The sequence below is a fragment of the Haliotis rufescens genome, unplaced genomic scaffold, assembly GCF_023055435.1.
Source record: "Haliotis rufescens isolate VD_foot unplaced genomic scaffold, xgHalRufe1.0.p SCAF_25, whole genome shotgun sequence".
NCBI classification, from domain to species: Eukaryota; Metazoa; Mollusca; class Gastropoda; order Lepetellida; family Haliotidae; genus Haliotis; species Haliotis rufescens.
The window spans coordinates 6,397,039-6,412,009 of NW_025963946.1; the positions used below are offsets into that span (position 1 = coordinate 6,397,039).

The following is a 14,971-nucleotide window of genomic DNA, read 5'->3' on the forward strand; positions in this document are numbered from 1 at the left end:
ACGATAGTTACGGGCTTAACGGCTGAATCTATACAATCTAGACCATGTATTAGAGTATCTGAGTAGAATCAAACCCATGACAACAACATGACCAGCGAATACTTTAACCACTAGGCTACCCCAGGCCAGCAGAACATAGAAGGTCACTCAGGTCACAGAAGACTGGTAGATATTACAAGGATGAGTGAAAATCATAATTGCGGATGGGAAAAACACACACTTTTATAATGCAAAATGTGTTTGTGTGAACGGCAGTTGCTACCAATAGGGGTAGGGAATGCTTACCCTTTCCACAAAGGTAGAGGTGGTGTTATCTCTCTGCTGTAATAGGAGACTAACGGGATCGGGTGGTCAAGCTCGCTGACTTGGTTGATGCATGTCATCGTATCCCAATTGCGTGGACCGATGCTTATGATGTCAATCACTGGATTGTCTGGTCCAGACTATATCATTCACAGACCACTGTCATATAGCTGGAATATTGCTGAGTGTGGCGTTAAACAACAAACAAACAACACGAACGATTAGTAATGATCCATTCACATACTTTTCCTTTTTTACCTTTTACACCCAATGGGAGCTGCTTGGGAGACAGTCGATACTGGTTGTTTTATATTATTTTAAAAGTTTCAGGACGTGTTTCCTGGAGATCTCAATTATAGCAGGTTATATATCAACTCACAGGAGACTAGGTCTTCAGCAGCCCATGCTTGCCGTAAAAGGCGACTATGCTTGTCGTAAAAGGTGACTAACGAAATCGGGTGGTCAGGCTCGCTGACTTGGTTGAAGCATGTCTTCGTATCCAATTTGCGTGGATCGATGCTCATGATGTCAATCACTGGATTGCCTGGTCCAGGCTCGATTATTTACAGACCGCCGTCATATAGCCGGAAAATTGCTGAGTGTGGCGTTAAACAACAAACAAACTCAGGAAACTTTGCTTGACAAGGACAAACAGTATTATTTTGATAAGATCAGTATTTTTTCAATTGTTCTTGAAAGAAATGAGAACGATAGCAGGGGGTTGGCAAAATTTTAACAACTACAGAGGCATAAAATAATAACAGATTGTTTATTTTTTAAAAATGTATAAATTTGAACGTTATGGACGGACTTATCACCAGGTTCACAGGGTTTTCTGTCATAGGCCCTTTAGGTGAAACTGTCATATATTCCAGAGGTACAGGGGCGGTCGGGTAGCCTAGTGGTTAAAGCGTTCGCTCGTCACGCCGAAGACCCGGGTTCGATTCCCGACATGGGTACAATGTGTAAAGCCCATTTCTGGTGTCCCCGCCGTGATATTGCTGGAATATTGCTAAAAGCGGCGTAAAACCATACTCACTCACTCACTCACTCACTCACTCACTCCAGAGGTACACCCAAACTTGCCCATACAACACAATGATAAAATGTCCCATTGTATTTGAAAATGTTGGCCTTTTTGGGGTTTTTTAGGGACTAAAAGCACAAGGCCCCACCCTAGAATTATCCCTGGGTCACTTTAGGTGGGGACTGTGGAGGGGTGGGGCGGTGGTGGTCAAGAAAATATGTAACATAAAATGCGGGGCTAGTTTAGCCAAATATTAGTCCTGAGACCAATGCACTCCCCTATTTTAAATGTCCAGTCTCTTAGTTGGGGGAAAAGACGTTAAAAGATGGTACTTGTTGTTACCCTGTCTGGCGCTCGGCATTAAGGGGCTAAAACAAGGACTGGTCAGCTCGGAGTCAGTATACTGTGTCTGAGTGGGGTATTCATGTTAAACTTCGGCATGGTATCTCAGTGAGCTAAAACAAGGACTGGTCGGCTCGGAGTCTGCATACTGTGTCTGAGAGGGATATTTATGTTAAACTGTGGCATGGTATCTCAGTGGGCCAACACTATACAACCGGCATTCGTCCGGACAAATACAAGCAGCTTAACACACATGCGTGCACGTCACTGTAAGTGGTACTCGTATCTTGAACGCGACTTAAATTCCCATTTCACCTCACTTCTCCAACACAATTGGGAGATTTGAGACAAGAAATGTGTTTGGTACTGTCCTAGCACACAGTCCCCAACAGATCTTATGATTGGGTGGTTACATCGTCTGACCTTGTAAAACAACATTACCGTATTCGACGTAATAAGCGCCCGGCTCTAATAAGCGCCCACCGCGATATCTGCTAATATATTGGCGAGTGAATAATCCCAATTAGCACCCTTTCCGATTAATCAATGTACACAAGACTTATTTATTCTTGTATAATACGCACTCGTGTGTTATATTCACCCTTAATAATGGGCAATTATATTCTCGAAAATATATCTATCGTGTAAAATACACATATATCATTTCAGGCTGTCGGCAAAAATCACAAAATTTACAATCTTCCAACTCTGGTTTTTTTCTCACCAAAATTATATTCTAATGAGAGCTCCCTATTTCTAATTTTGAGAGCGCCCTAGGCGCTTATAATTATTACGTCGAATACGGTAACTCATTTGAACCTCCTATGTCCAGTGGAGAAAACGTTCCCTGCATGTGCTGCAGTATACATTCACTCACACGACTACACCTCACGATCATTATCACCATCATCATCGTCATCATCATCACCATCATCATCATCATCTCAACCAAAGTTACTGCAGGCGGCACATTTTGTTGCAGACTTCAACAGCTCCATCCATTCAGTTTCCCCAATCCTCACAGGCATCCCTTGTTCCAGCCGATACGCCTCTGGTCCCTCCTTGGTGAAGAACACCAGCCCAGGGAACAACTCCTTCACGTTCACCTCCAGGACGTACTTTGACTGCCCAACAGAGTGAAGTTCAACAGCGATAGCTTTGTCAATATCACACACAGTCAAACAGTCACCATCCGACCTCAGCCACATCATATTCTGTGATATTTCCTTCTTAAGCAAGTTGACCAGTTCTCCAGTATCGGACGCTTCCAGCTGAAACCCCCTCACAATATTATGTCCTGTTTTCATTAACTTCATTGGAGAACGTGGAGATGCTGACACAGGTGTTGGTGGTGAAAGAGGGGAGCTGTATTTGTTTTCAATAGTTAGAGGTGGAAAAGAACGAGACTGTTTTCTATTCCCTTCCTTCCTGGAGTCCGACCCGCTGCCAGACCTTTCACGTCCTCTGTTCTGGTCATACGGCATCCCTTCATGTCCCTCTCTACCTGGATCGGCCCCTCTACTCGTTCTATGTCCTCTGTTCTGGTCATACGGCATCCCTTCATGTCCCTCTCTACCTGGATCGGCCCCTCTACCCGTTCTATGTCCTCTGTGCTGGTCATACGGCATCCCTTCATGTCCCTCTCTACCTGGATCGGCCACTCTACTCGTTCTATGTCCTCTGTGTGTAGAGTCTGGCGCAACTCGTCCACGTGTTTCAGAAGGTGTAGAGGAAGGGATGGAAGATCTTGATGAAGAGGATGAAGAGGAGGATGCGAGTCGGGGCTCAGTTCCAGATACTTTAGAAGCTGTAGATTTTGGGATGGGATATTTTGATGATGAGGTTGATGCGTGTCGAGGATTAGATCCAGATGCAAGGTTTGCAGTGCGAGGACTCTTCTGATCTTCACGTGATCTGCTCCGTGACCTGTCGCGTTCTGAATACCTGTCACTGTGTACACTTCTCGGATATCTGCCCTCTTCACGAGACGCACGTGTGGGTCTCTTATTACCGCGTTCGTCCCGAGTGGATCTCTGACCGCCATGTTCCTTGTACCTTTCAGACCTCCTTGATTTGGTCCTCTCGCTGTTCCTTTCACAGATGTTGGATGGTACTTCATCGTGAAACTCCAGTCTCTGACGAGCTCGGCTCCTTTCTCTGCCACGCTCCTGCTCCACGGGTGTGTTCACAGTCTTATTAATGATCACCCCCTTCTCCTCCTCAATACCTAGGAAGAATGACCCCCCTGTAACAAGCTTCGAAAATGTCGTGATGTACTGTAACAAGTGCAGCTTCTCTATCAGCCTGAAGACTATCCCTTCAGCCCTTCCAATGTCTCCATGGTCAAGGATGTCCTTCTTCAGATCCTCCTCGCTCATGCTCTTAAACTGCACACCCCTTGACTCGATAATATCAACATGTTCTCCTTCTTTATAACCTCCCTTCACATATAGGCAACCTTCTTTGATGCAGAGTCCGTATCTCCGGTCCTCTGACATATACATAGCCAATTCGCGAGCTCTGGCTCGTTCCTTGCTTCCGTCGTATGGCACCAAGGTGTTGAAGCTTTTAGTAGAAACTGACGACGAGCCTTTGACAATGACCACAATGTATTTATCTCCACTATATCGACCACTTTCATCCACAAACCATCTCCTTTGGTAGTTGAACACATATGGACTGTCATCTTCTATCATGTAGGAAAGGTCTTTGGACACCTTCTGATCGAAATCGTCCAAACATGGGCCACTGTTGTCGTTCTTGTTTTGTACGTGAATGGCAAGGACGCCACCTTTACTGTTACGTAAGCTGCAGACGTTCTTGAAAAACGTCTCTGTGAACTGTTTGACGTGTTCTTTCTTGCGTTCGTCCCCTTTCTTGCCGCTCTGGCCCAGCACCCAGTACTCGACGTGCATGGACAGGACGTGCTTCTCAGATTTGTAACATGTCTTTATGTCAGGAAGGAACCTCACGCAGTCGTCTAGAAGGAAGGAAATAGTCATTTAAGGTCACAATAACATACTGATTAGATCCTTCGAGGCGACTATGCTTGCCATAAAAGGCGACTATGCTTGTCGTAAGAGGCGACTAACGGGATCAGGTGGTCAGGCTCACTGACTTGGTTTGATGCATGTCATCTTATCCCAATTGCGTGGATCGATGCTCATGATATCAATCACTGGATTGTCTGGTCCAGACTCGATTATTTACAGACCGCCGTCATATAGCTGGAATATTGCTGAGTACGGCGTTAAACAAGCAAACAAACAAACAAATGGATTATTCGACAGTTCAGGGCATCTGACGATATATGTGATTCACATGAAGCGTATATGTTTGGTAGGACGTTAGAGTGAGTGAGTTTACCAATTTTAGCAATATTTCAGCAATATCACGGCGGGGGCCACCAGAAATGGTCATCACACATTGTATTCATGAGGCGAATCAAACCAATGACAACGGCGTGACAAACGAATGCGTTAACCACAAGGTGAGGTGAGGTGAAATTGGGTTTAACGTCGCGTCCAAGATTATTGCACTTATATAGCGACGTGCATGCACGTGTATGTGTGTGTGTGGCTGCTTGTACTAGTCCGGACTGATGCCGATTTATAGTGCTAGCTCACTGAGATACCATGCCGCAGTTTAACATGAATACCTCACTCAGACACAGTATACTGACTCCGAGCCGACCAGTCCTTGTTTTAGCCCCTTAATGCCGAGCGCCAGACAGGGTAACAACAAGTACAATCTTTTAACGTCTTTTTGTATGACGCGGCCCGGGATCGAACCCTGGACCTTCCGCTCTCCGGGCGGACGCTCTACCACTAGACCACGGAGGCGGTCTAACCACAAGGCCACCCTAGGACAGAACTCGGACAAACAAGGTCACAGAACACGTGTAGATATTACAAGGATGAGTGAAATCATAATTGCGGATGCGGATGCGGGTAACCAAGGCAACAAACACTTATTTTCGTTGTGAAATGGAACACGGGCCTTTGGCGTGACGAAAGGGTCAATTAACTCGGGAATCGAACCCGGGCCTTTGGCGAAACGATCGAACGATGTAACCACTGGGCCACCCCATCGCCTCCTCATCAAGTCCGAAACAAGGCATCACCTGCAGCGATGCTCGTCACGTGCAGGTTCTCGGTGGCAGTGAACTGATACGAGGCGAGGTGTTTGGCACCGAGCTGAGCAGATGTCAAAATCAAATAATCGATTCATAATGCCAAACAGCTCCCTGTGCATGCCTAAGCTGCAATATTCATACATTCCACCGTGACGCAGCTCGTAGCTCTGTGCGGGGGCACGGGTGGCCCAGTCGTCTAAGGCGCCGAGATTCGCTGTGCAGAGTTGCGTCCCTTGGGCACGCCAGAAACCTATGGTTGTGGGTTCGAATCCCGGTTCGCCCCGATTATGTTTCTAGGTTTGTCAGCACCATACCCGTGCTCGTGGGTTTCACCGAAGTGGTAAACGTCTGAGACCTGCATCACTTCGGGCTTTCTCCCACATTTAGCTGACCCGCCGTGATATACCTGGAATACTGTTAAAAGCGGCGTTAACACAACTCACTCACTCACTCGTAGCTCTGTGCAGCGATACGTCAAAATCAAAATCACCCGTGAAGATCCAGGTTAAAATAGGTCCTCAGCAACCAATGCTTCTCGTAAGAGCCGACTAACGGGATCAGGTGGTCAGGCTTGCTGACTTGTTTGATGCATGTCATCATATTCCCAAAAATTGCGTAGATCGATGCTCATGATGTCAATCACCGGATTGATTATTTACAGGCCGCCGACTTATAGCTGGAGCATTGCTGAGTGCGGCATTAAACAACAAACAAACAGATCGTTTGTAGAAAGGAGCAATGCGGTTAAGCTAGGCTACTGTCTCTCATTCGCTCACTTTTTCATATATGCTTTATCCTAAGAATGGAAACCAAAAAAATTACCGCACTCCATCTTTTCTTCGACTTGAGAACTGCAAATTGAAAATATGCATACTTAAAACTTATACACACTCATAAAAAAATTTAACTTAATGATTAAGTCAACACAAAGATTTGGTTCGCGAAATAATTTAAAAATTTGAACTCAGCGTGAACCGCGTCACATTCTACCGCAGTCCCCTATTCAATAGAAATGGATTCTTCCGTTGCACGGGGAACACCTGCTGTACAGGAACGCGGAGTTGAACCAGATTTTTCTCAACTTGGTCATGGTGCCTTTGTTTGTTAAAACTTCGCTCGAATCAGTATTCCAGCTAAGTTACATCCGCCTGTAACGTGAACATCTGGACCAGACAAACCAGTGATATATACTGTGAGCAATGACCCACGACATCGGGGTCACCAGGTCTGACCATTACGTGGCCTCTCACGACCGACACAATTTTCTGGGGACTTCTTGTTTGTTTGTTTGGTTGGTTGTTTAACGCCGCACTCAGCAATAATCCAGCTATATGACAGCGGTCTGTAAATAATCGAGTCTGGACCAGACAATCCAGTGATTGACATCATGAGCGTGGATCCACGCAATTGGGATACGATACCATGCATCAACCAAGTCAGCGAGCCTGACCACCCAATCCCGTTAGTCGCCTTTTACGACAAGCATAGTCGCCTTTTACGGCAATCATGGGTTGCTGAAGACCTATTCTACCCCGGGTCTTCACGGGTCGATGGGGACTACCTCTTACCCACAATCCTGGCCCCACGGGGCTATCCTATATGTGAACGAACTAAGTAGAGACAAATTTAAATGAAAATTACGAACAGATCTAGATTTTTTAAATAAAATTTAATTCACTTCCTCTGCCTTTTTAAAAAATTTATTGGCTTACAGATAATATTCGTTGGTTTAAATAAAATTTAAATGTTTTAAAATTTGAAGTTCGGTCAGTACACTTCCCTTATTGTCCTATTTTCAAGGCTTGTTTAATTTCGGAAATTACTTAATATTCATGGAATACTAAAATACATTTTTTCTGCATTTGTGAATTTTGTGTCAGTGTTTCCATCAACGACCAATAGAAAGTTTCGATTCCGGGCAATTTTCGTGGAAAGCGATAATCAGGTTTCAATTTAGAGCGATGTTACTTGATTTAATCGTGCAATATTGAAATTGGAACCGAACGCGCATACTTAGTTTTGAATGGGTGGTCCATTTCAATTCAGGAAACACCAACAATAGCTTTTAAAGGAATATTCTACCAATAAAAAAGAGCGAAACAGTGAAGTATTTTGTATTGAATGACGATCATAAATATTAGTTTCGTTTCATAGATATGACGACATTCTTTGCAAACCTCTGTCGCTTATCTGCACTTGACAACTGACATGGACATACTTCAGCCATGACGTCACTTCCTGTGGTAAAACAAACGCTACTCAGTCCAATATAAATATTTAAACATTCTAGATTACTAATTCACTATTCTGGTGATTGTGTTTGAAAATACATTGTGAAATACTGTAAATCTTCAAAACAATTAGCTTAGGAAAGTTATTTACAAACCGCCGCCATATAGCTGGAATATTGCCAAGTGCGGCGTTAAACAACAAACAAACAAATAAACATTTTTATTAACAATAATACAAAAACATTTGATTATTTGGAGGCTTTGTTTCGCCACTTGAAATAGAATCACGAAATATGGCGATGATTAGCTATGTGTGCTTAAACATGTACTTGCACAGTTCAAACTAGCTTCGGGGCGGTCGGGTAGCCGAGTGGTTAAAAGCGTTCGCTCGTCCTGCCGAAGACCCGGGTTCGATTCCCGACATGGGTACAATGTGTGAAGCCCATTTCTGGTGTCCCCCGCCGTGATATTGCTGGAATATTGCTAAAAGCGGCGTAAAACCATACTCACTCACTCGCTCACTCAAACCAGCTATTCCGCCTGTAATGAATATTACTCACAGAAGTTGCAAAGTGCACTTTTCAATAAATACCCATTTTGCTAGCAATCAGCATCGTCATGGGTTTAGATCACGTGGTTACAATCCGGGGAAAAAATCGACAGTGCGGGTTACGTACATTGCCAGCACGAACTAAAGGGTGAGTGAGAGAGTTGAGTGGTTTGACGCCGCTTTTAACAGTATTCCAGTCATATCACGGCGTGTCAGCTGAATGTGGGAGCAAAGCCCGAAGTGATGCAGGTCTCAGACGTTTATCACTTCGGTGAAACCCACGAACACGGGTATGGTGCTGAAAAACCTAGAAACATAATCGGGATGAACCGGGATTCGAACCCACAATCATAGGTTTGTGGGACGCAACTCTTAAGGACAAACCTGTGCAGATGTAGTATTTAAAACGCTACGTTCACAGCTAAATATATTTCCCGTAGTGATGCATTGCAGGTGGCGTGAAATGGGGATCAATGTCGCGAGAGAGGGGCCGGCCACATACAGGGACACAATTGTGAGTGAGTGAGTGAGTGAGTGAGTGAGTGAGTGAGTGAATGAAATTTAACGTCACGTCGGAAATATTTCAGCCATATCGAAACGAAACAGATATAATAATTATATTTAGATTGAACAAAAAGCTGTCAATGATGGACAGTATGATAACTAGAGTATCACAGTTTCGATTTTAAAACTAGCTTAGACCATTTAAAAGAGTATATTATCATTCAACAATACAATATAAAAAATGGGCGACACAACTGTAAACAAAATCAGAAACAAATGCCATTTCGCGGAAACGTAAACAGCAAATGTTACCCTCTTTAAAATCGGATCGGAACTTTGTAAGCATCTTTCGGGAACAACATTCATGAGATCACCAAATTAAGGTTGAGCCGCTTGTGTTTGTTTGTTTCCTTGTTGATTAACGCCACAACTGTCCCGAGAGATCACATAATCTTTTGTTTGTTTGTTTGTTGTTTAACGCCGCACTCAGCAATATTCCAGGTATATAATGGCGGTCTGTAAATAATCGAGTCTGGACCAGACATTACAGTGATTGGCATCATGAGCATCGATCCACGCAATTTGGATACAATGACATGCATCGATTATTTACAGACCGCCGTCATATAGCTGGAATATTTCTGAGTGTGGCGTTAATCAACAAAGAAACAAAGAAACAAAAGATTATGTGATCTCTCGGGTCAGTACTAGTTGACCTGAAGGTGCCCACCGATCGGTTGCTTTGGTACAAGCTGTGTGTACAAAAACACAGGGCTCTATACAATGTTTACACAATCAATTGTTTATTTTGTGAGATTAATCGAGATAATGAACTGGTGACGTGAGCAGAAAATGAATTTACTTCACGTGAACTTCAGATCTCTCAGCCTGTAAGAATAAGTCGATGGCTATCTAAAAAATATCTAAATAAATATAAAGTTGTCTATGCTCCGGTGAATCAGATAAACAACCCTACGAAACAAGTTTAAGCGTCTCATTTTGTAAAAATCTAGGTCACTTACAAACAGGCCTACAAACATGTGTTTTCAAGCATGACATACATAACGTTTCATTGATAGCACCGTAAAAGGGAGTAGCATTATCATAATGTTCTTTATAATGCTTTTTTGTTTGATGTTTTTTTTTCCACAGCTTCAGATACGTACCTGTACATGCCTAATACGGGCTGGGACGAATCCAAATTTACTACCCGGCTACCCGACCCCCCATTACCCGACCCTACCCGGGTACCCACTGTAGGTGTCAAGATGTGGGAACAAAATGTCTGGTTGGGAATTGTTTTACCGCAGTCCTGGCTAAAACTATTTAGATACATGTATCAAACAATCATACCATGCGTACGCTGAAGTTGACTGAAGCTTTAACTGTACTCAAACATATACAAGTCAAAAGGAATGAATGCATCGTCAGAAAGAAATGCGAACATTAGCGACTTGTAGTGTAACCACTGAGCTATAGTAAGTTTTGGTCATTAACCAATATATCACGTGACTAACCACGGGTCCGGGTAGTCATGTGGGTACCCAGGTCCTACTCAGCACCCACCCGACCCGAGTTACCCGACCCAGCCATAATGCGTAGGGTCCGGCAGCAGGTGTCAACTGTCATCTTTTGATGAAGCTGGGGATGTAGGGACCTGTCCGGGCGGAGCTTATTAATTATCAGAGGGATCATATTAAACAGACAGAGAATATAGAATGTCGGTGCACGGCGTAAACTGTGTGATTATATCACATCGCAAGGAAGAAAATATTAATCATATTATGATATATATGACCACTTACCCTCCTGTCTGTGCCGTGTGTTTTACGGGGTAGAGTAGCGGAGAAAACCTAACGGTAAACCTGTTTCGTTGAGACTGGGGCGTTGTTAGGGGAAAACCCACACTGTCAGCACTATTTTAGGACCAGTTCAGGTCACGAATTCGGGGAATATCAAAACCGGCAACTGATCACAATTGGCATGAAGTAAGAAATTCAATAACGTATCACTTCCTGGTAAAGTAAGTCTAACAAAGGGACATAACTGCCCATGGATTGAATGTATCCGGCTCACGTCATCTCTCACCGTGTCAATACTAGTAACGGAATAAGCCGAGTGGATCCGAATCGAAACCAGCTTTTCGCGCTGTTTCTCGAGGAATGGAGGTCAGCTGGAGGTGAGGTGTGAGGTGAAACGGGGTTTAACGTCGCGTCCAAGATTATTGCACTTATAAAGCGACGTGTGTGTGTGTGTGTGTGGCTGCTTGTACTAGTCCGGACTGATGCCGATTTATAGTGCTAGCTCACTGAGATACCATGCCGCAGTTTAACATGAATATCCCACTCAGACACAGTATACTGACTCCGAGCCGACCAGTCCTTGTTTTAGCCCCTTAATGCCGAGCGTCAGACAGGGTAACAACAAGTACCATCTTTAAACGTCTTTCGGTATGACGCGGTCGGGGATCGAACCCCGGACCTTCCGCTCTCCGGGCCGACGCTCTACCACTAGACCACGGAAGCGGTCATGTCAGCTCGAAGTAGGGTTAACATAATGCAGCGTCTGAACGTCACGTGCGGTGTAAACAAAGGATATCGCTGCGTGATTTTAGCACTGGTGTTCCTTGGCGTTGAGTGAGTGATTGGATGTGTTGATCCCGCAGTCTATATAATCCAGGGGGTTTGGTTGGTTGGTTGTTTTTCGGCAGCATAGAATAGGTCTTCAGCAACCCATGCTAGCCGTAGAAAGCGATTATGCTTGTCGTAAAAGGCGACTAACGGGATCGGGTGGTCAGGCTCTCTGACTTGATGCATGTCATCGATCTTAATTGCGTGGATCGATACTCATGATGTCAATTACTGGATTGTCTGGTCCAGACTCGATTATTAGCAGACCGCCACCGTACAGCTGGAATATATTGCTGAGTACGGCGTTAAACAACAAACAACAAATATCTCTACATTCTATTATGATAACACGATTCCGCTTGTCGACAAGCATCGGTTGCTGAAGACCTATTGCATTGGGTGAGTGGGTGGAGTGAGTGAGTTGGGTTTAACGCCGCTTTTAACAGTATTCCAGTTATATCACGGCGTGTCAGCTTAATGTGGGAGGAAAGTCCGAAGTGATGCAGGTCTCAGACGTTTACCACTTCGGTGAAACCCACGAGCACGGGTATGGTGCTGACAAACCTAGAAACATAATCGGGGCGAAGCGGGATTCGAACCCACAATCATAGGTTTCTGGCGTGCCTAAGGGACGCAACTCTGCACAGCGAATCGCGGCGCCTTAGACGACTGGGCCACCCGTGCCCCCGGGAATGAACAGAAGTGAGTGACGTTCTCATTTAGAGCGGTAATACAACATAGACGGAAATCAAAGAGAGTATTTAATCAGGGAAAACATAGAAATTCCAGATAATAAAACACAATTTGTCCTCCAACATGCAACCTTACCGTTTTTACAAGCTTGCGGATATTCTACGCCCATCCTATGAAATAAGAAAATAGCGCTTTAACCCGCTGGATGCCGAGTATATTTTCCTGATGCACATTTTCCTAAGATCTGAAAAGTGAACGTTGTGCCAGAAATGCGCTCACGCGGCACTGGATCTACCTCTGGCTACAAAAATACGCAGATATGTAGAACATTAAATTTAATATCTGACGGGGTCAATTTAGCTGTAAATATTAAACCTGTTTGAAAAAGACACTGCTAAGTGTTGTCCGAGAATTGATTCTGCGTTGAAAAACAGAAAAGTATTCCGCTTTTTATCGTACAGCGATAAACGTACTGTGGGACGATCTTTTTTTATTGAGCAGATTTACTGAAACTGTGAGTGAACAAAATACTGCCTAATATTAGAACGACATAAATATATATCAAATGGAGATATATGCGCATGTACAACGACATAAATTCAATACAATAAATAGCCTGCCGTAAATGGAGAAAACTGATTTACCTCTATGACTTCAAAAGGCGACAGAGAGGTTACACACGTACAAAGAAAAGGGGACATAACTCCGCTATGCTTAGCACTAGTTTATGTATTGGTGAGAATTAGCTTTGGGTAAGGTCAATATATTTTCGTGGTGTTTCGTTCACGGGGAACCAAACTATTCCAACACAGATATCGATATTGAAACTGTATACGTTTAGGTATAAAACAAACAAACAAACATAAGAAATGATGAAATGCATTTCATAAAAAAAAAGTAATAGCGAAATGGATGGCCCTATCTAAACTATAAATGAGTCCTTAGATTCCAACATTCTACTGATTGTGCAAGTGTAAATTGACTAATGTTGCAATATTATTAATGGACCACTAGCCGTATCATCAAATGTAATGAATTACTAAAAAAGTGACACCATTCATTTTTTTGACGTCATGGCTGGTTTTCGGAGAAAGACGACACTTGTATTTATATAAATACAGCGGCTCCCAGATTCCCGGTCCACAAAGCGATGTTAGCGCCACGATGATCGTACGTCAATGTTAAGGTATGTGAGTTACGATCACCTTAGCGTTAAGATTGCTTTGTCCATCGGCACACTGGCTACCGTATTTCCTCTATTGGACGCCGAGCCTCTAATAGAAGCCGGGTCAATTGTTCAGTGTAAAAAATAGACGCCGGGTCGATATATCTACGAACACAAAATATTTCCATTTCGTGACGATTCGGGACATTCGTGGTCATAGTGAAATGGGGGTATTAATAGAAGCCGGGCCTCCAATAAACGCCGGGTCTCTAATTGACGCCGGGTCAAAGGCTTGTCCAAAATAACTAGAAGACCCAGCGTCTAATAGAGGAAATACGGTAATCCCCTGGATACCAGACCGCTTTGAGAAACGGGGCCCTGCTCCACATTGAAAATTTACATACGCCTTCCCCAAAGTATCGCCACGTGATCACGTGGATTGTCATGTTCAGACCCGTGTATTGCAAACGACACATTTTTAAAGGACTGCGTGATGCACGTGCAGTTTATGCAACTGTCACATTCGGCCGTGTCGGAAAATAGTAAAGTCTTGACGATACAGTATCAGACACATTGAGCCATCTTTCGTCGGAAGTATCTGTCAAGAACTTGAAGCGTATAACCATGCATAATAAATGAGGGAGTCAACATATTTTTCAGTACTTTCTAAATAAATAATTCAACAAACATCGCGAGCCTGTGTGTAAACAAAACCAAATACACTCTTTTCACGATGACACAGTTTGCGGTTGCACGTGACGTTCGAGAGAAACTATTACAGAGCTCCTGCTGCGAACTTGTTGGAACAGTCTATTATTGCTAGAGGGATGACTAAATTGTTTCTGGGAACAACAAACTTTTGAATAAAAAAAAGGGGATAACGAAGTATAAATATTATGTCACTAGTTTCTCCATCTTTGTAAAACTTATTTCAGTTCTTAAATATAATATATTGCACGTGATATTATGGACTGTTATTACAAATAAAATATATCGAGTGAGTGAGTGAGTATGTTTTACGCCGCTTTTAGCAATATTCCAGCGATATCACGGCGGGGGACACCAGAAATGGGCTTCACACACTGTACCCATGTCGGGAATCGAACCCGGGTCTTCGGCGTGATGAGCGAACGCTTTAACCACTAGGCTACCCCACCGCCCCTAAAATATATCGAGCATATTTGTCTCCGTCACAATTCAATTTCATGGAAGGTTATGGCTAATGTCCGATTTAAGCTTATTTCTATTGCACAACAATACATGTAATTTGTATTTCTCATTCCGCGGGCCCTAATATGAGAATACTTATATACAAACAACGGAAGGTAGTGAGTGAGTTGGGTTTTACGCCGCTTTTAACAGTATTCCAGTTATATCACGGGTGTCAGATT

General features: G+C 43.7%; 1 protein-coding gene across 3 annotated transcripts; it reads right to left on the reverse strand.

Annotated features, from left to right (window-relative positions):
* Positions 1-2,356: 2,356 nt before the first annotated feature.
* Positions 2,357-11,179, reverse strand: LOC124150050. 3 transcript variants are annotated; one of them, XM_048402301.1, is made up of 4 exons: positions 10,898-11,179; positions 6,630-6,658; positions 3,348-4,652; positions 2,357-3,275 (listed from the first exon to the last, which is right to left on the reverse strand). In XM_048402301.1, exons 2-4 carry the CDS (start codon positions 6,637-6,639, stop codon positions 2,617-2,619), a joined length of 1,974 nt encoding a protein of 657 aa, XP_048258258.1. In that variant the 5' UTR covers positions 6,640-6,658; positions 10,898-11,179; the 3' UTR covers positions 2,357-2,616. The 3 variants fall into 3 exon arrangements, with proteins under 3 accessions (XP_048258258.1, XP_046377896.2, XP_046377898.2); XM_046521940.2 differs by having other exon boundaries at positions 2,357-4,652; XM_046521942.2 differs by lacking the exon at positions 6,630-6,658 and having other exon boundaries at positions 2,357-4,652.
* Positions 11,180-14,971: the final 3,792 nt, after the last annotated feature.